Raw genomic sequence first — 21,214 nt, 5'->3', positions numbered from 1 at the left:
ATTTAGCCCTTTTCAGACTGTAAGCTCAGCCGCCATCACTTCTTTGTACATTCATAGCGATTCAGTGGCAGCGTAATGTTGGTGTCCCAGTTAAGTCTGTGAATTCACATTGTGTTATGATGTTGCAGAAGCGCGGCACAGCGGGAGCTCCACACGCACAGCACTGAGCTCCCCTGCTGCCTCTGAAGAGGATGCAGAGAGGGGAGTCACTTTATCTCCCTGTCAGGCCTCGGTGACATTCTTGAAGTTGAAGCGTCACAGGGCGGAAATTACCATGTCTGACTGTAAAGATCAGGGCTGATACCAATAATTAATTTTAAAGTAACAATTTAGCCAATTCTGGCATTTTTTTAATGACTATTGGGTTATTCTTCATGCTTTCCAAATGAGATATCAGATGTATTTAAATTATAGTTAGCAGTCCCTCCTCTTCAATGGAACATTACAAACTGCATGCTGCTGATCTTTTCTCAGAGACGCTGTACGACTTCCACACTGATCATGAAAAACCAATCAGTTTGTCCAACAGGTGACTTCTTCTGCCCCATAAAGAACCTCTTCTCCGAGTCAACTGTCCGGTTTATCAGTAAAGTTGATGCGACACAACAGATAAACAGCAGATACAGACATCAGTGCATGTTTCATTATTATCCCTAAAAACATCTTTAAAAGATCAGATTGTTTTGGTTGTTGTTTTTTACCCTGGTGGCTTATGAGGTCACTACACCAAAGTTTAAGAGCATGTGTGGAGTTAAACTAAAAATCAGCACATTTTTATGTATTTATTGTGCGAGGGGGAGGAGTTGAAGAAATTGTCAAAAAGCCCGTAATTCATCTCACCTCCCCGTCGCTGGATCACATTTACGTAGCTCCGTCCAGAAGTCTTCTCAGGATTTGAAAATGAGTTTTTTTGTAGTAAATTTAAAGAGAATTAAAAATGGAATTTATAAATGTGTGATGTGTGTGGTTGTTTTATTTATTGGTTTCAGTAGAGAAGTTTCCATCTTACAGGTTAAATCAACTCATAAATAAATGAAATGTTTTACAGCACAGGTCTTTAGGATTGCTTCTTGTGCGTCATCATAACTCCCCACCGCTAGTTTCCCATTCGTTTTGCCAAAACAACCTCTCTTGGATTTTTAAATTAAGTTTGTTTCTAGTCAAATTTCTAAAAAACTAAGCGGTCTGTAAAGAGAAACATAGTGAAGGCGCTGCTACCATCATGTATCAAAGGTGGAACAAAAGAAGACGTCGGCACGATCAGCAAACCTGAAACATTTTACCATCAGGGGGAAAAAAGGATGCAGATAATCATGATCAATAATCTGTTGCTGTTTTATTGTTTGTTCAAAGGAGAAATGTTTCTGAGTCCTTTAGATCACCTCACATGGCTCACATTAACATAAGATCAAAAAAATGAAAACTTAAAGCTCTTTTTAGTTTCCCTCAACAATGACTAACCTCCTTCAACTCCCAGAATGCCTTTGAACAGTCTCCAGGAAAAAAGAAGACGTGGCCTCAGTCTCGTTTCTGACTGTGATGGGGCACGTTGAGTTCCCGGTGCCGACTTCACAGAGTCTCAGGGAGCTGACAGGTCGGATCGTCCAACCTCCGAGTGTCCCTTCAGCAGGCCGAGCCTCACCACCACCACCCTCCTCTTCTTCTGCTCCGACCCTTCATCGTCCTCCTCCTCCTGCTGCTCCGCCTCCTCTCGCTCCTTCACCTTGCGTTTTCCTCTCTCCTTCCTCTTCTCCTCCTTCTTTTGCTTCTTCGCCTTCTTACGCTTCCTCTTCTTCTCCTCCTCTGCTGCTGCTGCTTGATCCTCGTCTTCCTCCATTGGCACATCGTCCTGCACCTCAGCCTCTTCGACTTCTTCCTCTACTGCCATCTCAATTTCCTGCTCTTCTTCTTCCTCTTCTTCCTCATCCTCGTCGTCTTCTTCTTCCTCGTCCTCCTCTTCTTCTTCTTCTTCTTCATCCTCCTCTATATCCTCTTCCACCACATCTGCCATCTGTTCTCCTTTAATCTGCATCTTCATTCTCTGTCCTCCGTTCTGTGACTGCAGACAGGAAAGGAGAAAAAAGTTAAGAAAATAAACATCTGCAGTGCTGCCACCTTGAGGATAAAAATAGATTACGCTTTGGTTAACAGAACAGAGAAGGATCTTTGATATTATCAGATCCATTTCAGTAGTGATCGCTGATGGAGTCACTCACACTCTTCTTGCTGTTTCGGAGCCGATGCAGAAGTAGCCTGACGGTGTCTTTGTTCTGACACAGGCCCATGGTGTTGAGGGCCTCGAGGGCGGAGCTAGTGCAGCCCTGCAGGCGCAGCTCAGCCCCCAGAGCCGCTTGCAGGAAGTTGTTCTTCCAGACGTTCCTGGTAAAGAGCGGGATGGAAAGTGCCACCACGGTCCGGCGCTCCAGCAGCGTCTGAGCCTGCTCCTCCGACAGCTGACTGCACACACAGCAAACAAACAAGAGCATGAGGTCTGAGCAGAAGTGGTGCTTTTAAAGGTTTAATTAATGTGCCGCCTGTCTCCGCTTAATGACACAAGTTAAAGCCATGTGGACAGCGTGAACTTAGCCGTCTTCCTGCATCTGACTTACTGTCCGCTCTTGGAGAGGGCGTTGATGTCGGGAAACAGCGAGGTGAGGCAGGTGGAGACAAGTGGAGCTTTCTCCTGGGCCCAGTCCAGACAGCGACGCCAGGGGAAGGAGGACAGCGGCTTCTTGCTCGACACCTTCTCCTGGAAAGGACTGTCAGTATGTCGTGTCAGTGCCTTCATCTGCAAAACATTTTTTTTTTTTTTTTTAAAAACAAGTTAAGAAGACTGAAAGCATGAAGTGTGTGTACTGTAAGGCTGTTGATGTCTAGGACTTGTATTTTTGAAAACTTTTGAAATCAAAAGTTTAAAAATCTGGTAACAGCCATGCGTACTGATAAACAGATACATCAACCAGGAGCTTCTGTCCTCACCTCCTCCTTCAGCTGTTTTCTCCAGAACTCCATCATGGGCTTGCGGGCTCCTTTGGCAGACCAGAGCATTTTTAAAGCGGCCTTGTAGCAGGACTTGCTCACCAGCAGGGCTGCTTTGCTCTTCTTCCCCATCCTGCGGTCATTCTTCCTCTTGTCTTTCAGTTTTGACTTCAGTCAGCAACACCAAACGAAAGAAAAAAATGAAGACAGAAAACCTGATGAAGTATGATCACTGTTGCTCTTTTAGACACTACACAGTGGTCAGAGTTGTGACTTTCTTAGCCAAATAAAACTGGAAAGTAGACGAGTCATATTGCCTTCCTTCATGTGTACAATTTGAACTCAGCATGTGGCATTTCATGCGTAATATTTATGTTTTTCATTATTCTAATATTCGTCTTGTAAAACCAAACTTGTACTTTATATCTTGAATAGAACCAGGAGATATAACTTTTTATCACCACTACGATTTTAAACCATCGTTATTTAAATGATCTACAGCATCGAAAAAAGTCCTGAAGCTTTAAATGACTACATCTATTTCATGAAACTGATGCAGAATCGGAAAGCTTCCTCCTGCACACAGTCTACGTTGCCAACTTACTTGTATGATTAAGACAGTGTGCAGGTCTTTTTCTGGTCACTTAAACCGAGGACATTACCCAACATTGGGTAACTAGGGCTTCTGTTTTTGGTGTTGTGGTCTTGAAACAGGCATAACTTTCAACCCTAACAATCTGGTTAGTTGCTAAACTGCATTTCATTGCTCAAGACTTGTACTTGTGCAATAACAACATTGTTGAATCCATCCAATCTGTGGGGGTTAGGATACAATCTCGCCTGAATTGTTGTTTATTCTGATAGCAAAGCTCAGGAAGGCTTCACATCCTGTCAAAGTTTATTGGGTGTTCATCAAAACAAAAACAAGAGGCGGGACAATCCGAGGGGAAACATAACACACCTGTTGAGTGACAGGAGGTTTCAGCCACAGGGACCTCTTCGTGCTCTGTTTGCGCTTGCATTTGCTCCTGATGACCTGCGCGCAGGTCTCACACAGGAAGGACTTGTCGTGCACGGTGGTCTCCGGGAAGACCCAGTGCACGGTCTCCGGGGTGGTGAAGGTGTACACCGCTCTCCGGTTGAAGCTCCGGCCCTGCCGCTCGAACTCACACCTGCAGCTGCCGCAGTTTCTGTCCTCCGGCCGCCGCACGGGGTTTCGACGGCGGGCGCCTGTTGTTCGAGACACCGCGGCGGAACCGGACAGGTGTGACGCAGCCGACCTTTGGGGGTCTCCGGTTGTCTCTTGCTGAGAGGACGCGTCCGCATCGTGTCCACCGAGGCAGTCCACCTCCGCACCCACAGCCGGCTCCGGAAGCTCAACCTGCAGGGTCGACTGCTCCGGAGGCTCGGCCGGTGTGGTAAAGCTCACCTGTGTGTGTATGACGGAGGAGGAGGAGGGGTTACCTGCCACGGCGTGGGCATAGTCGTGCTCGTTTGTCTCCGATTTAGGGCTGGTGTCCCCCTCGTTGGTGTCACTTTTCTCACTCGTCATTTTTAAGATCTTCGGTTCAACAAACAGCCGAAATACGCGAAAAGAAAAACTCGGTCATCGCTGAAGCTAACAGGGCAACAAGCTAACACTGAAGCCCGCCAGAATAATGTCCGGGATTAGAGACAACATTGAAGATTATATATCGCTTAGACGCTTTAACCGACGTGTGCAGCACACATAGTTCAAGAAAAGGAGATCAAACTGAGACACTTCTTAGAATAAATGGCTGCAGAGTGAATGGAAACCATAGCAGAGCTCAGAAAAAAAAAGAGGATGTCGCCACTAATAAACACAATGGTTTCCGTGTATCTCTTCACCTGAAGGCCGCAGCTAGCGCCATCTGGTGGTGGGGGTAGGTATTACATGTAGATGGAAAGGCAGGGGTGGGCAACTGGCGGCCCGGGGGCCACATCCGGCCCCCCATCAACCCTCAATGTGGTCCTCAGGTCAATTTTGACACATCAATTAATTGAAAACATGACAAAATCTGCCATGAAATAGTGAAAACCAGAAATATGTCCATAATAATATTTGATCACTGGCATATGTTAAGATAAATTTGAGACATAATTGACTGTAATCGTTTTTTGTATTCTACAATTTGGCCCCCTGGCAGTGAGAATTAAATGAATGTGGCCCTTGCTGTGACCAGTTGCCCATCCCTGTCCTAAGGAATATACATGATAAGATACATTTATAGCATCTAATAATACCTACTGCCACCCCCCCCCCCCTCCTCCCATGTGTATATATTAACCTGAACGAAGAGTTATACAAACCCCTGTGACTAGGTCAAAATGAAACCCCTACAAATAAAACAAATTAGACCAAGAAAATGTGCATAACCAGGGCAGGATTGTAATATTATTGCTGATTTATATTATGCGATACGAAAATCGGCAGCACTGTATGAGGAAAGAAATGTGATGTCCGATATGTTTCGATCTTGTGATAATGCTACGACATTTGATAGATAAACTAATACTAAATAATCCGTATTAGCTTTAGCTGTAAATTCAGAATTTTGCCATGTGTTTATTGCGAAAGATTATACTGAGATAACATTAGAATAGTACCTGATGGATGGATAAATAGAAGTTTATCCTATTAACCTGGTAGCAGACCCGCAAAACTTTGTGTACAATTATATTTGATCGTTATATTTGTATGTTTCTTTGTGGTTTTGAGAAATTATGATCTAAATTCAGTGTGGCATGGGAAAAGCTAAAAAAAAAAAAGACCAATTGTCACTGGACGGATTAATAAAGTTTTTTGGAATGCATTTAAATTCAACTTTATATATATAAAAAAAGATATATCTTATTTTGATAGGTACAGGAAGTGTACTTTCCTCTTTAGTCTAACTTGACTGTGATGGATGTAAATGTACGTGTTAGCTTGGAGCAGACCTTCAGGTGTGTTTTGTTAAAGCAGGTAAGACCGTTTAACATTTTTAAGTGAAATTAATCTTTCTTAATGACGGTGTGACGTGGCCTTAGTATAAATACCATGGTAACTAGCCAGCTGCCGTAAACCGCAGCTGGACGCTGTGATTAGCCTCATTCAGAAAGACAGCGACAGAGACCATTGTATCACTGCGTAGCATAACATACCCGGTTAACATCACCTTTAGACGTTTCTAATGTTCTTATTTCCTCGTTTATGTATTAATTATAAACAATCAGTAGCCTAAACAAGCAGGACTATGTACAGTCTTTAAATTGAACGCAGTGTCAAGAACAGCTGAAGATGCTCCACAGTGTTTGTTTTATTGCAGCAAAAATATGTATCGCATGTTGTTGTACTATAACTAATTTCATTGTCTGAGACATTGGGACATCTGACAGTAGTGAGAAAATTCAGATATATAATTTTAATTACAATTATTAATGATTCATAAATTGTATATAATATGGAGAGTCTGGCTGATATGGTAGTTATGAGGCTGATGCAGAATTGAGAGAAAATCAGACATCTTTTCTGTGTGGTGTTGGGTTTTCAAAGTCCAGATCTGGGACAGAAGATGAATCTGGATCCTAACCCGTTGATTCCCAAAATGGGGACGGTGGTCCCTAGAGGGGGCCAGAGGTTATGACAGTGGGGGTATGGCAAGGCACAGAAAGAAAATATGACGAGTCATTTCTTGCCCTTGGCTTCCCCTGAGAGCCACACTCCTTCCTTTTCCCACATCCTACCTGTGTGAGGTGAGTTTTTCTTCTGTTGCCTTAATCAACACAAAAACACAGATCAAAGCTGAAGTGTGAAAATGGAGTAAGAGAGTGTCAGTCTCACAGCTACAACCCCACACTGGAGAAGATCTGTGGCACGAAACATGCTCACACTTATTGCAGGACTGGAAGTCCTAAAAGACGATATTCACTGTTTTTTATTGTTTCAACTGGATTTGTTCATCCTCAGAGATATACTGAATGAAATGATAAAGTGAGCTTACTCTATGATCAGACATTAAGGAAACATGCTATGTTGAAGTGCTGGCTTCTCTGACAACAATGCAGCAGCCAGTATGTCCTCCTTCTAACTTTAGATTCTGGTCCTGAATGCTCTGGATTTGTTTGGACCAGAGAAGGTAGGCGGTTTTAAGGCACCCCTCACACAGCCATTTTGGACGCCCCTCGGTTTGCCAGATATGAGAGCAGTTATCAGGTCAAACCAACAGGTGTTGCAGCGATGGAAGCGGGTGAGAGAACTGGTTCAGATAGAAGTGATTGTACCCGACCTAAAAAGCCTCTGCATGTTTCTAATAAGCTCCACGAGCAGAAACGTGCTCAAAGTAGGATCAATATTGGATTTTGAAAAATGGAGAGAGGTTAGAACGCAGAAAGGTTTACAGACCGATGCAGAGCTGGCTAAACACTGAAGCTTCAGTGTCCACCACATGGCAACCTGCGTGAGCATCGACTCTAGAGAGGGGGGGGGGCAGCTCTCTACAATGTTTAGAATCGGGACTACAGTACCCATTTTCAACACTATGTGGCAGAGTAACATATTGCTCCTTTGACTAATAATAGAACATGATCTGCTCAGCTGTGATTCTCTGCTACGGCAGATGCAGACAGTGCTGAGAGGATACTAAATTGGAGTCAGCACGATTTATAGTGATGTTCATTCATGTTTTTTTAAGTGCATTTGTGATTTAAGAAACGACGTCTACAGCTCCTCCTCCTGTGTCTCTCTGGCAGTTTATAGACGCATCACGGACGCCAGACTAATCAGCCAGATGATGTCTGGGCCACTGCAACGCGGCATCAGCTGGCTGCTTATCTCCATGGTAACCGTCTCACAAGCTGTTCGTGCTCTCTGTTGCAGGTGTCTGTGGAAACGCACAAATGATCTTCACAACAGTCTGGCCTGAAGAGAACCAACACACAGAGACGACCCAGAGCTGCAGATGGAGAATGGAGACCTGGGTCACATGGTGTGTGTGCATGTGTGGCCTTTACCAGTTTCAATATGTCTGACATTTGAGTAATAGCAGCAGCTTTCATGCTGAGTGATTCTTTACATCTTTCTTAGTGAGGATATTTTGGTCAGTGCTGAGACTGTATATGAAAAGTGGACGTAGTCTCTTGGTTTCTAAAGTGAAGCCAATGTGGAATAGACTTCAACATGCATTCTTTCTTATGGCCACTAGTAGGCGACTCCACTTGTTGCGCAGACTATTGTATAGAAGTCTATTAGAAAATGGCGCTATTTCTCAGTTGGTTTCATACATCAGAAAACATTTGACTAAGGAGTTAAAGATCTCAGTCCCTAATTTCAAGTCTTCTTTAATGAAGCATCATGATCATTTTGTAGATTATGTTCCCATTATGGTAAAATAAATTATAGCTTCAATGTAAAATCTGAGGTGCACACTTCAAAATTTGCAACCCTTGTGGAGATTTTTTTAAAACCTACATTAACAGAGAGGGTTGAAGGTGTGCAGATGTTTTAAATGTGATTTTGAGAACAGCTGAAGATTGCTGTTTCACTAACTACATTATTGTTCCTGCTCTGTCCAGATGGGGGAGCCAGTGAGTCTGAATGTGGGCGGCTGTGTTTACAGCACGTCTCGGTCCACGCTGCTGCGCTACCCAGACTCCATACTGGGAGCCATGTTCAGAGGGGACATCCCCACTGTGAGGGACGCACGCGGGAACTACTTCATCGACCGTGACGGCCAGCTGTTCCGGTATGTAGATGCTGAATTATGTTTCAGATGACTCACATTTACCCTAAATGTCCGAATATTGATATCCATATTCTTTATTCAAAATGCTAACCGTGGGTGAGCATGCTTCTATACTAACATGCTTCATGTTACACATACTGACATTTTAGTAAAAAGCAGAGCCTGATTCATGTAGCGTAATTAAATTATTAAGATGTTATATCTTTATTTAACCTCAGATTTAAGAAGGGGCACCACTTCCTGTTAAAGGAAGAAAAATAACTTTAATGGTATAAGTTAATTAATTAATCAGTCAGTTTCATATCTGGAAAGAAGCAAGTTCTGGAAATGTTAAACAAGAAAACACACAGACAAAGTCCAGAATTTTATGTGTAAAATTTAATATAAAAAGGGGTAAACAATAATGTATAGATGAAACAGATAAAGAATATGATTACTATGATCAGGATAATGCAATTATAATGTATGGTGACATTATATATTTAGTAATGAGATAAGACGCGGTATTGTTTGAATGACTTAATCAGAAAATGGTCAAAAAGAAAAAGTTGATAAAGGAATTTTGGGATTCTATTCGGATTTAAAGGAGGGCTCTGAATAGACACGACTCAAGACTCAATCTTCCAACACCCCTTGCCACCAGCAGTCTTACTGTGAGATGTGTTCAATTGAACTCCGCCGGCTGGTCCCGTGTTTCAGTCTCTGGCAAGCGGTTCTTTTCAGGCCCAGAGAGGTCCACGGGCCAGATTAGATGCCTTGACAACTTGGTTGGAGTGTGCAGCTGGGATGGAGATTGTACGTCGGTTCAGCTGTCGTCTCAGAAGCTCCAAGAGGATCCAACAGGAAAAAAATATTAAAGAGTCTTTTGATTTGTCGATTTCCAATTCAGATTAACCGGATGACCATCTTGATGAATCCAAACTAAGGAATTGGCGTTCAAAATTGAAGAGCAAAGACTTTAGAGAAGAAAGTTCAAAAGCCTTGCTTGAGCCAGAAAGAATTGATGTTTCCAAAAATTGTGCGTGAAAAGGAAAGTTCGGCAGAGAGTCGTCTCTACGGCACAAACTTAAAAGAAGTGATTTGGACCGAAGTCCGAAGAGAAGCGAGCAAGAGCTGAAGCTCTAAACTTCACAAACCAAAAAAGAACTAAAAACTAAAAATCTGAGCTCAGTGTGAACTCTTATCAGCTGCGGCCAAAGGAGGGGGGACTGCAGGGGAAGGGTGACTCCCATTCTGACCGGAGGACAATTGTTTAAACTAAACCGAGTTTACTCAATAAGATTAAGAATAAGAATCTAAACATATATACGTCACCACACATTCATTTCGATATTAGTTCTATCAGATCCACGTTGATGTAGGTTCACGTCATATATTTAGACAAACATTTCTATCAGATTCATGTTGTGATGAAAATCACACCATCTGGAAACATCCTCAGTTAATCCCAGCCTTAATAATCCTTAATCCTTAATAAGACATATTAATAAAGTAGGAAAAGAAATTGGTGTCTTTAAATAACACCTTCTATAGATAATATCAAAGAGTATGCTTTATAACATGTCTAAATGTATAATTATGACGGTTACTTATTCATGGGTATTCTAACACTAGATGGCAATAGCGCTCCACGTCAAATTCCTATTAAACATAATATAACTCTTATTCCTATTCTGAAGATCAGATTTTAAGTTTAAAAAGATGATTATAATACATTCAATGTGACAAATATATACAAATATCTAGATGAAGAAAGACATAAATGTTCATTTGATGCAGAATTGAAAGCTCTGGTTTAATTCAGCTCTTCAGCAGTCCTTCAACAGATGGTCAATTTTACGACTTTGCAGAGACTGGTTTCGGTCACAGTTCATGTCTTTGGGGTCAATTCGTAGATAGCAGAGTGTTCTTTTTCCACTCGATTGTTTATTCCAGGTGTTGTAAAAGTTCATAATATCCTGTCTTCCAGAGCCTGTCTGAGAGGGAGACTTAAATCATTGATCAGTTCCTTTGTTTCTTGGTAAAATAAACCCAGATGTTAATCCACAGTCCTGAGTCCTGCAGGAAGAGAGGTTGTAAAACGTGGCTGCTGATAACGGCTACATTCACTCAGTCTGAGTTGTCATAAAATTACTTAACAAATAAAACAAACTCTTCCCATTTATGATACAACATAGGATTTTCTATGACGCCTAAACCTTTACCAAGTTGTGTTGGTGCCTACACCTAACTAAACGGTATTCATTTCAAAGCGCTAACCACGTGCTTGGTTGGTTTACAGTTTTTTCCAATTGCTAAAACACAATTTTGCAAACTATGCTGGTTTTATCAAAATGCTTAACACAATTCACAAAACCAGACACCCAAACTGCAAAATACCTCATATATCCTGCAAAATGAAGCACTGAAACCAAAACTACATATAGCATTATCAAAATCAAACTTTTGCACCAAATGGCACACACTTCATTCATATTACCAGATTTTTGTCTAACCAACTACACACTGTTGGGCATAATGAAAAGCACTAGTATGCTTTGCCATAATACTAAAATAGTTCGAATTGTAGAAAATTCTTCAGATTGTTCACATGCACAGAAATATTTGCAGATACACACACATGCTGTTGAAACATTTATTTTTTTATTTTTCACCAAACAAGTCAGTGCTACATATACCAGTACAGTAAAACGGCTCAAGTTGGGCTGCACTCTCTGTCCAGCCTCTCGCATTGTCAGCCCATGATGACATGATCAACTAAGGTTGCTCTGATTTTATTTGAAAGTTGTTGTCTTCTTTGGCCATGAACTCCTCTACCAGCTCTATCCCTACCTCACACTCTTCCTCCCCCTCTCATTCTCCCCCTCCCTCTTCTTCTTCCTCTCTCTGCAACCTCTTCCCTTGTTGTTGTAAAAAAAAAAAAAAAAAGGTGCTCACTTGTGGTCTTTTAAAAGTGCTTACTTCCTGATTGAAATGATAACAATTAACCATTGAGGTGTTTGGCCAGGTGGCACATACATTGGCCAATAAGCTCATGTAGTGTCATTTTGAATGGCAGTGTTTTGAGATGGCAAACATATGTCAGATTTCTGTCAGATTGTTGTGTCTTATGCAGAAAACCGTGTTCAGTTCTTTTAAAAAGTGCCATTTTGAATTGCAAAATGTGTCTAAAGCAGAAAATGTGTTAAGACTTTTGGAGACTTGAGAAGAGGTTTTGCTCTCAGTGTGTTAGTTTAAATAATTGTGCTATGCATGTCATTTTAGTGTGTTAGCAATTGGAAAAAACTGTAAGTCCTTTGTAAGGTTTAGGAAAAGTTGATAAATTGGGTCAAAGTAAATATTGAGTACAGTCTGACATTTGGTTTTATACAGGACAGGGTTGGCACAATAGAGCCATCCAATCACAGCACAGCAAGACAGGATTACTAACAATATGGTTCCATTAAAAGCAAATTGAAACACAGGAAAATTTGCCTGTACTCATGTATTTTAAATGGATGCTTCGCTGCTCAGTGCATGCTGCAGTACCTATCAATGCCACTTTTGTTTGTACAACTTTTCTCCCTCATTGTGTCATAATGAGTCTTCATGAGTCATGATGAGTCATGTGACATTCTTGTTAGGAGCTGTTTAATGAGTTGAAAAAATGAATAACCACTTAAGCCGGGCGGATGCTAGCTTGGGCAAATTGGTCATGTGCAGTGAGTCCACAGGGTTAGAAAAAGAGTTCAGCCAGAGTCGAGATAAAAAAGTGATCATGTTAAAAAATGATGACAAAAATAATCTTTAATATTATAGCACAGATCTAAGTTAAGACTGGAGTGAAACAACTTGGAGTAAGGGGACAAGGTAGAGAAGGTGTCTTTCTCCTGTCCTGAGCGTTACTGACAGCTGAGCTCAGAGTCTTACAGAGTCTCATCAGCTCATAGAAAGTATATTACTGTAAGATGGATGGGGCAACAGCCGCCTGGGAGTAAAGCAAAACGATTAAGAGCTCCCCCTGCTGACGGGCTGTTGTATGGCCATAGATCCCGCCTCCTCCATGTTAACAGATCTGTTGTGGTTGGTTATTGTCATGCTGAGTTATGTCCAAGTGTTAATTTTTCTGAGTAGTTTTGTTCTAATTAGTTATTTGATTCAAAAATGCAACATTATAAATGACAGCTCTGTTGACAAATGCTCCTCCTTGCTTTGTCTTTTATGGGATTAGCAGAGTAAAGGAGGAAAGGTGGGTGGAGCAAGGTGTGGCGTCAATTCAGTGGTTCCACCTGCCAGCTTCAATCTGCGCATTCACTTTAGTACAAAAGGAGACAGCCAACCACTCTGCTGTCCATATTAATATAAAGCCGATAGTCTGGACTGATCCTGTCTTTGTTCCTGCTCTCTCAGCTACATCCTGAACTTCCTGCGCACATCAGAGCTCACGCTACCGTGCGACTTCAAGGAGACTGAGCTGCTCAGGAAGGAGGCTGACTTTTATCAGATTGAGCCCCTGATGCAGTGCCTGGGAGACCCCAAACCACTGTTGCCTTATCCCACCAACACCTACGAGGAGGTGGTGGAGCTTTCCAGCACCAGGAAGCTGTCCAAGTACTCCAACCCTGTCGCCGTCATCATCACCCAGCTCACCATCACTACCAAGGTCAGTGTGAACAGTTCAGGTTAGAGCTGTAAATCACACCCAATCACAGAAATCTGCTTTTACAATAATACATTTCTGTAAACTGACTGTTCTCCATTTTCAGCAGACAGCTCTTGGTTTTGCCGACATTAAGTAAGCAGCACTCTGCAAGTTTATTAACATCCCAAATATGAAGTCTCATTCTGGCTACAATTTCAGAAGCTATTGTCAGCTTTCATTGGGTTGTCTTTTCACCCTTACAAGCCAGCAAAGCCAGAACCTAAACTTTGCCTAAACCATTGCAACTACAAATGCCTTGCATCTAATTGTAACTTTAAACAGAAATGATTTAGCATTTTTTTAAATGAAGATTTGTGTGGAACTCATACTTTTTGATTGTGACTTTCCTGCTGTCACAGCTGCAGCTTCACCTGATTTAATATTGATTTTAAAGTTAAGGTTTAGGTTAGGGAGTGTGCTATGAGTGAACTTAACGACTTAATGTTGTCACCCTTGTGACAGTCTTCTCCAGTCCACCAGTTACTAGTCATTTAAATTAGTTTTTGATCATTTTATCAACATAGACCCATAATTCCGGGTACTGTTGTGTCTTAGCTGTAATTCTGCAACCCGCCACCAGACGGGGCTATAGTTCTGGTTAATGGACCTGCTCTCCTCGCTCTACTACCCGGATGTAAACAGAGGGTGCGTTCGAATTGTCCCTCCTATCTCCTTTCACTATCCACTTTACCTTAACCCCGGAAGCATTTAAGTGGCGGCCATGACAAGAGCCGTTCAAATTCTCTAAAATCTAAGGAAAGGTGGGTCACTGCTTCCTTTATAACCTTCTTTAGCATAGGATACACTAGACCATCCTTTACCAAAGGAGATGAGATATGACGCCCCACAATTCCTTGCGGCCGCAACATTTAAAGCAAGTCGCGCATCCGACCGTTCACGGAAATGAACGATGATTGTAAAGTGACACAGATCATGTAAGAGATAAAAGATAAGAGACATTTTTATCCAGATCATGTTTTAGTCAACATATTTCATTCAATTAAGGGTGCTATGTGCAGTTGTACATTTTTATGCTTAAAACATTATGTGTCGGTTATATCTTACATAAATGTAACAATTAATTTCGTATTTATTTTGATGTTGATTTCTGATTGGACAGGAAGCTGATGGTTTCACTTTTGTTACTTGTAGTCTGGTATTCTATATTTATTTTATTTCAATCCCAACCTTGTGGTAATTAGGATTATTTCACCGGTAAGAAGGCACAGGGGAGAGTTTTTTAGATGCGTTTTTTGTAGTCCATTTTCGGAACATTGTAGTTTCAACACGGCGGACCCACGTCATTAACCTCCGCCGGCCCGTCGCATTTAATGACGTGGCCTAGTGGAAAATGCGGTCGGATTGTCAGAGCAACGAGATCGCCTTTCCCTAAGTCCTTTATGAATTCTCCTAACATCTTTCCTTGACCTCATGACGTTTTTCCCAGGGTTAAGGTAAAGTGGATAGTGAAAGGAGATAGGAGGGACAATTCGAACGCACCCTAACACAGTAGATGTGGCAGCTCGGCTAGTGGTGCTAACGTTAGCCACACTCTGCAAACCAATTTGATATTGTTTGGCGGCAGAGTCACAAAGTGCAACACATTGAAAACTGCTGTTTTTTAATGAATAACGTGAAGAAATATTTTGAAAGGAAATTAAATAAATTACACACACAGTATGATTTTTGATGTTATTAGCTGTATTGAGTAAATTTAGCTCAATATATAAAGTCTAAAGTCTAATATTGACTTTTTACTGTGTGTTTTCTGGCCAGTCTACCTATTCTGAATTTACATTTCTGTTAAAATAATAGCTAATTAGTTACTAGGAACATCCCTTTTATATACGTATATAATATAAATACTGTGTTCTCAGAGTGTCTAAGTCACATCAAAGATCTCTCTGTGTCAGGGATTAAAGTTGTAGGAGTACAGATTCGTGATTAAGAGTGGGCTGAGCACACAGCTTTGGGGGGCTCCAGCAGTATAACAGAGGAGTCGTGACTTACAATCCACACTTTCTGTTGTCTCTACGAGAGTAAGTCAAATATCTAGTTTCAAGGCCCGGTTCTCAGCCCAGATTTTCATGGGGGAGATTGTTCTGAATGCTGAGCTGATCTCAACACAAACATTTTTTTAATTTTTCAAAATGTGTGAAGACTGAGCGGAGCAGCTGTGGAGATGGCACCCTCAAACTTATGAGGCTACAGGCTAGCTGGGATGTTGTCTGTGAAGTTGAGGAGAACCACTCCCTCAAAGCTACAGGGTAGTAACAAAGATGAAAGTGGCTGTCTTAAAGGAAGTGGTGTCGTCTACTGTGACAGCTAAATGTGAAAAACACTTGATTTTTTGGTAATCAGCCAGGTATATAGTCAGGGCAATCAGCTTTACTCACACCACTGTCAGCGTGGTTCTTTTCACCTTCACTGTCAGTACTTAACAATTGCTTATCCACTGGAGGCGGAGTGGACTTGGCAGCTGATTTTTTTGTTGAGTAGATCAAAGAAAATAAAAGATATGAAGCTCATCTGGCAACACAGTCTCACACATGATTGTGGTTCCTGCTTTCCAAGCCTCTGATGGTTTGGGTTTCCTGATACCTGTGTTTGGTGTTGTTAGTGTTATGTCTCTCTACAAGGGTCAACAGATAGCTTAGCGGTATCCTACGCCTCATGTATGGAGGCTATAGTGGTTGTTGCAGCAGCCCTGGGTTCAAGTCTGACTTGACTCTCTGTTGCATGTCGTCTCTCCTCCCAGCATTTCTTGCCTCTCTTCAGCTGTCTCATCTTAGAAGGCAAAAATGGCCCAAAAAGTATCTCAATAAAACGTTTTGTTTTAAAGTCTCTCTACAATCTCACTTGATGCCACAACTTTGCCTCTGTATCTCTTTTCCCACAGTTCTAGAAAATGTCAGGACAACCTGCCCTGAAATCTGTTTAAATATGTCAACCCTTTGAGCCCTCATTGTGCCCTTGAGCACCAGCATGTGAGATTTATTGATGTGTAAAATGTTGCACATTCTGCCTTTAATGTTGGTTGACATAAAGCCACTATTGGTAGAAAAATTCAAGCAACCTTGGCTTTGCTTGTCAGGTCATTCAGTAGAATGAGGTGTACCTATGTTGGAGTAGAATGGCGTCCATGTCTGTAGAGATGCTGATTTAAGGAAAGTGAAAAAAAGACTTAAGCCAACCATAAAAACATTATCGACAAATAATTTAAAAAAAATATATATATTATAGACAAATAGTCCTGTATCTCTCCTTCTCTTTTAAGATCCGTGCTGTTTTGGAGTCCATCTCTAGCGGTTTCCCAAAGTGGAACAAACACATGATGGACACCAGAGACTACCAGGTGTCTTTCACCTTCGGACCATGTGACCACCAACAGGAAGTCAGCCTGCGTGTCCACCTGCTTGACTTCATCTCCCAAGCTGTATGTCGTATTAATCTTATCTTGATCTTGTTTAGAAATCTTGTTTACTTCTAAAAAGCTGTTTGTATTGGACCACGTTTTATAGCGCAGTTATTGTGTGTTTGCTCAGATGTTTCAGTTCAACTTTCCCATTTTATTTCCCAGGGTTTCACGATACGTAACACACGTGTTCACCACATGAGCGAGCGAGCCAATGAGAACACAGTGGAGCACCATTGGACGTTCTGCAGACCAACTCACAAAGTCAGAGACTGATGTATGAACTCGTGGATGGACAGACAGACGATGTCATGTCATGAGTATATGCAGACAGAGTGGTCTACACTCCCTCCCGCCCACTACGCTCTGCCAATGAAAGGCGTCTGATCCAACCTTCACAACAGGGTCCTAAGTCTCTGACTAGACTCTTCTCCTCTGTCGCCCCCCGGTGGTGGAATTAACTTACAAACTCCATTTGATCTGCAGAGTCCCTCTGCACCTTTAAGAAAAAGCTAAAGACCCAGCTCTTTCATGAATACCTACTAACTTAATGATGATGGTTTTGATATCATTGATGATGATGATGGTTGTGACAATTGTTTTTGTTTGATAACGATGACTTATAAGATGGTTTCTATACTGATTAGAGCTCTCAAGAACTGCCGTCAATGTTGTGCTTTGCCTCTGGTCACTTCCTGTCAGCACCTGTGTGTCCAATCGGGCTCAAAGCTGATCGTTTGCTCTTACTGACATTGTTCCCTTTTTTCTAGATCCTTGCTTGTGTTGTTCTTACTCTCTGATGTACGTCGCTTTGGATAAAAGCGTCTGCTAAGTGAATTGTAGAAAGAGACTCATTGTTGGTTTTGTTGATTGATGTTTATTTTTTCTACTGTGTTTTTTTTTTTTTTTTTTTTTCTTTTTCTGTCTTCTCTGAGCTACAGCACAATGTGAGGTTACTTGACAGCTAGCACATTAGCTAACTATTAGCTATGTGATTCCATGTATTGCCTTTGCCCAACACGTACACAAGTTGGCAAAAGAAAAAAAAAAGTTGACCGTAGTCTAATCTGTTTGCTTTTTCGCACATGCACTCCTAAAAATTTCTTGAAATTTTCAGGACAGTCATTCTACGAAATTACAATGTGATGTTCATAACCAATCCAAGATGGCTGCCCAAGCAACAGAGTCTGCTGTGATGTATGGACGTATTCACAGTATCATTGAAAGAGTGTAAAGGAGCATACATGCAAGCAGTGGAGTACAAAACAGGCTTATGAAGTGCATTAAGATCCTCCTGCTGGCATTCCCACATCAGCTCAGCCAGACTTCTTGCAGACTGTATACTTAAAGGTCACATATTCTTGTCCTCTTCAATCAGTTTAAATAAGTTTCAGAGCTCCTCAAAACGTGTGTGAAGTTTCTTGTTCTAAATCCTCTCTGATCCTGTATTTGATCATGCCTATAAACCCCTCTATTTCAGAACAGGCTGTTTCTGTGTCTGTACCTTTAAATATGTAAATGAGCTGTGTCTGACCACGCACCCTCTCTGGAAGGACTTGGATGGCTCTGTCTTTCTCGCTCCATGCCTGATTGTTTATGTTGAGAAGGCAGGCTCAGAGGGCAGAACAAATACCTAGCTGTGGGAGTGTCACCCACCTGGGGGAGGGGTTACTGCCCTTTGTGATGTCATAAAGGGAAAATCTCCAAACGGCCTGTTAGAGCACACATTTTCTGAAGTGCATTGCATGTGTGAAAGGGGGTATATTGTGCTTCTAACTGTGGAAACCGTTTGGTAAAAGCCTTGTACCGTTTAAAATTCACAATCACAAAGACTGATTGCTGGTGGATAAATTGGATAATGCCCAGGTAATGTTTCTTTGCAGGAAGATGGTTCAAAAAAAGGACAATTTTTCTCCATATTGATGTGTTAGAACTTGACTGGCCTGCAGAGGTCTGACATCAATCCTACACAACACGTGAGCCACACGTTAATACCAGCATCAGTTTAGGACTTCACTTATGATCTTGTTACTGAATGTGCACAAATCAGGCAGGTTACACATTTTAAATCATTTAAAATGAAAGCTTGCAAACAGTAGATTTGAGGCTGTTTTGGCTTCTTGTTTGGTATAATAGAAACATCTGGCATATCAGTTCTGTTATAAAACTGTTATACAATAATGAATAAGAATGTGAATAAAATAATCTGGAAAAAAAACAATTTGAGGCACTGTTTTGACTCACCCTCAGATCTCACTTTCTACATCCTTCTACTACGTCGTTCTTCCCACTGTTCATATCACACAGAAGTGTATTCGATGGGGGACAGAATCAACAGTCTGCATTCTGAGTAAAAACACATTCAAAGCTTTCAATGACTCATCTGACCAGGCTACAGCAGTCTGAATTATAAGTCCCCCGAAGTCATTGAGTTTCCTCGTTAGGTGTTTCTGTGAAGTCATCAACCAAAATTAAAGTTAACACTACAAGCCATCATGAGATGTATTAGTATCACGGAGTCGTGTGTGCTGGCTTTTTTAATGGGCTAGTTTACAACTGATGGCATGACAATGTTAATATGACAGCTCCCACTTTTAATGGTTGGTTGGGAACCAAAGACACAAATTTTAAAGTTCCTGCGGGTAACTGGCCGTGGTTATAAAATGAAACTTCAAATCTGTGAACCCATCGTTTAACTGCACCATAGCAGAGAAAGATTTACTTCATGCTGTACCCTTTTGACTGAAAATCAGGGGTGACCGTCGCTCAGTGTAGAGTCAGTCGTATCTCTTGAAGAGCTACCTGAAGTGTTAGCATCGACTGTAACGCTCTCTGGATGCCTTTGTGGGCATCCAAAGATTATTTAATTTTAAGTAATGTCTTAAAACTAATATATCTTCTTTTAAAGCTGAAAACTCTGCTAATCCCCTCTCTTTAATTAGAAGTGTGTTTATAGTGTGTAAACTGTTGGTTTACAAGTTTAGTTTAATGTAAATTAATGCAAACAAGCACAGGGTTTGCTGCATATTCAGCCAGCTCATAGGGAAAACAAGGTCATGCTTGTTTTATCATGCACTAGTCTATCATGGGTCATGTCTAGTCTATCCACCAAGTAGGTTCTTTGAAGTCTATGTGAATCAATCAGCAATCTCTGGCGTAAAACAGTGAAGCCAATGTAGAAATACCCCCCAAAAAAACTGCAGTTCCTCGAGAGTCCACTTCAGGATGGCTTCAAAAACCAAGGAATCCCTTTTTGGAACTATATTAAAATGCCCATTTTTGACCCTCTGTCTGGTGTAAAGTTATTTTTGTTTTCATTTTTATGGTAAATGGTAAATGGACTTGAGCTTGTATAGCGCTTTTCTAGTCTTCTATTCAAAGCGCTTTTACACCACATGTCACACATACACATTCACACACTATGTAAAGTGGCCATCAGAAGTAAGTAATCCCATTCACATACATTCATACGCCTTGGGGTTTAGAGTCTTGCTCAAGGACATAACAGACATGTGGATGCAGGAGCTGTGGATCAAACCCCCAACCTTCCAGTTGAGAGGCGACTGAGCCCAGGGTCATTTCCTGTTTTATTTGGTCTTCTAGATCCTGCTCCTCATGTTTCCTGCCTTGTGTGTCAGCCCTATCTTGATTGAACCCACCTGCATCTCATGCAGTGTATTTCTGTGTATTTGTGTATTTCTTCCCTGTGTATTTCTTCCTTGTGTCTTTCCTCATGTTGCCAGTTTGCTGTGTTTTTCCTTTGTGTAACCTTGTCCAAGCTGTTTCCTTCTGAGTTTCTCTGTGAATGATTTCCATCTTTTGTTTGACCCTGCCTTTGCCTGCTCCTCTGGATTTGTTTGCTGATTGGATTGGATTTTCTGTGTACCAAACCGGACTGAATAAATATCTGCCTGATATTACTCTGCCCCTGTGGAGTCTTGCTTTTGTGTATACTTCTTGTCACATTTTTAGAGTAGAAATAAATATGTTTACAGACTGGTTCAAAGAGAGAATTTGGTATCAATTATTTACACACTGTAAAGGGGTCGAATTTTTTATCCATTCTGCTCTTATTAAGCCTAAGAGGTATTCATATATTTGCATAATTAGAGGTGTGGCTAAGATGACCCACAATTGGACATGTAGGCTAGCTGTTTCACAGGAGGCTTTAGGTCCACCTTAGCTCAACTTCTTAGACTGTTTCTAGATTAATTAACTGTAGTCAAGTCAAGTCACATAATGATGGACGGGGGGAGGATGTTCACCAGTTTAGGGGCTTTGACTTCAAAGGCACAGTCACGTTTGAGCTTGAGCCTTGAGCGAGGGACAGCCAGAATTGTTGGAATGTAGGTTAAGATAGAATTTCCAATATGGCGACCGCCATCACTGAGCTTC

General features: G+C 41.5%; 2 protein-coding genes across 3 annotated transcripts; one reads left to right on the top strand and one right to left on the bottom strand.

The window, feature by feature from the left end:
- Positions 1–1,311: 1,311 nt before the first annotated feature.
- LOC109981801 (uncharacterized) lies at positions 1,312–4,825 on the bottom strand. The gene is made up of 5 exons (XM_020630761.3): positions 3,941–4,825; positions 2,980–3,147; positions 2,610–2,788; positions 2,217–2,457; positions 1,312–2,059 (listed from the first exon to the last, which is right to left on the bottom strand). The coding sequence occupies exons 1-5, from the start codon at positions 4,529–4,531 to the stop codon at positions 1,580–1,582; spliced, it is 1,659 nt and encodes a 552-aa protein (XP_020486417.1). The 5' UTR covers positions 4,532–4,825; the 3' UTR covers positions 1,312–1,579.
- Positions 4,826–5,836: 1,011 nt separating this feature from the next.
- Positions 5,837–20,739, top strand: kctd6a (potassium channel tetramerization domain containing 6a). Of its 2 annotated transcripts, none has more exons than XM_020630730.3 (6): positions 5,837–5,965; positions 7,859–7,967; positions 8,554–8,723; positions 13,113–13,365; positions 16,682–16,840; positions 16,985–20,739. In XM_020630730.3, the coding sequence occupies exons 2-6, from the start codon at positions 7,941–7,943 to the stop codon at positions 17,093–17,095; spliced, it is 720 nt and encodes a 239-aa protein (XP_020486386.1). In that variant the 5' UTR covers positions 5,837–5,965; positions 7,859–7,940; the 3' UTR covers positions 17,096–20,739. The 2 variants fall into 2 exon arrangements, with proteins under 2 accessions (XP_020486386.1, XP_065811272.1); XM_065955200.1 differs by lacking the exon at positions 5,837–5,965 and adding an exon at positions 6,051–6,735.
- The last annotated feature ends 475 nt before the right edge of the window (positions 20,740–21,214 follow it).

Source organism: Labrus bergylta, chromosome 5, assembly GCF_963930695.1.
Source record: "Labrus bergylta chromosome 5, fLabBer1.1, whole genome shotgun sequence".
NCBI classification, from domain to species: domain Eukaryota; kingdom Metazoa; phylum Chordata; class Actinopteri; order Labriformes; family Labridae; genus Labrus; species Labrus bergylta.
This window is presented reverse-complemented; position numbering and strand designations above follow the sequence as displayed.

Coding starts and splice junctions, on each gene's coding strand:
- LOC109981801 (XM_020630761.3), bottom strand. CDS start 4,531: ATGACGAGTGAGAAAAGTGACACCAACGAGGGGGACACCAGCCCTAAA. Junction 2,458..2,609: donor GCCCTCTCCAAGAGCGGACA/GTAAGTCAGATG, acceptor CTGTGTGTGCAG/TCAGCTGTCGGAGGAGCAGG. Junction 2,060..2,216: donor TCCGAAACAGCAAGAAGAGT/GTGAGTGACTCC, acceptor TCCTGTCTGCAG/TCACAGAACGGAGGACAGAG.
- kctd6a (XM_020630730.3), top strand. CDS start 7,941: ATGGAGAATGGAGACCTGGGTCACATG. Junction 7,968..8,553: donor ATGGAGACCTGGGTCACATG/GTGTGTGTGCAT, acceptor TGCTCTGTCCAG/ATGGGGGAGCCAGTGAGTCT. Junction 8,724..13,112: donor CGTGACGGCCAGCTGTTCCG/GTATGTAGATGC, acceptor CTGCTCTCTCAG/CTACATCCTGAACTTCCTGC.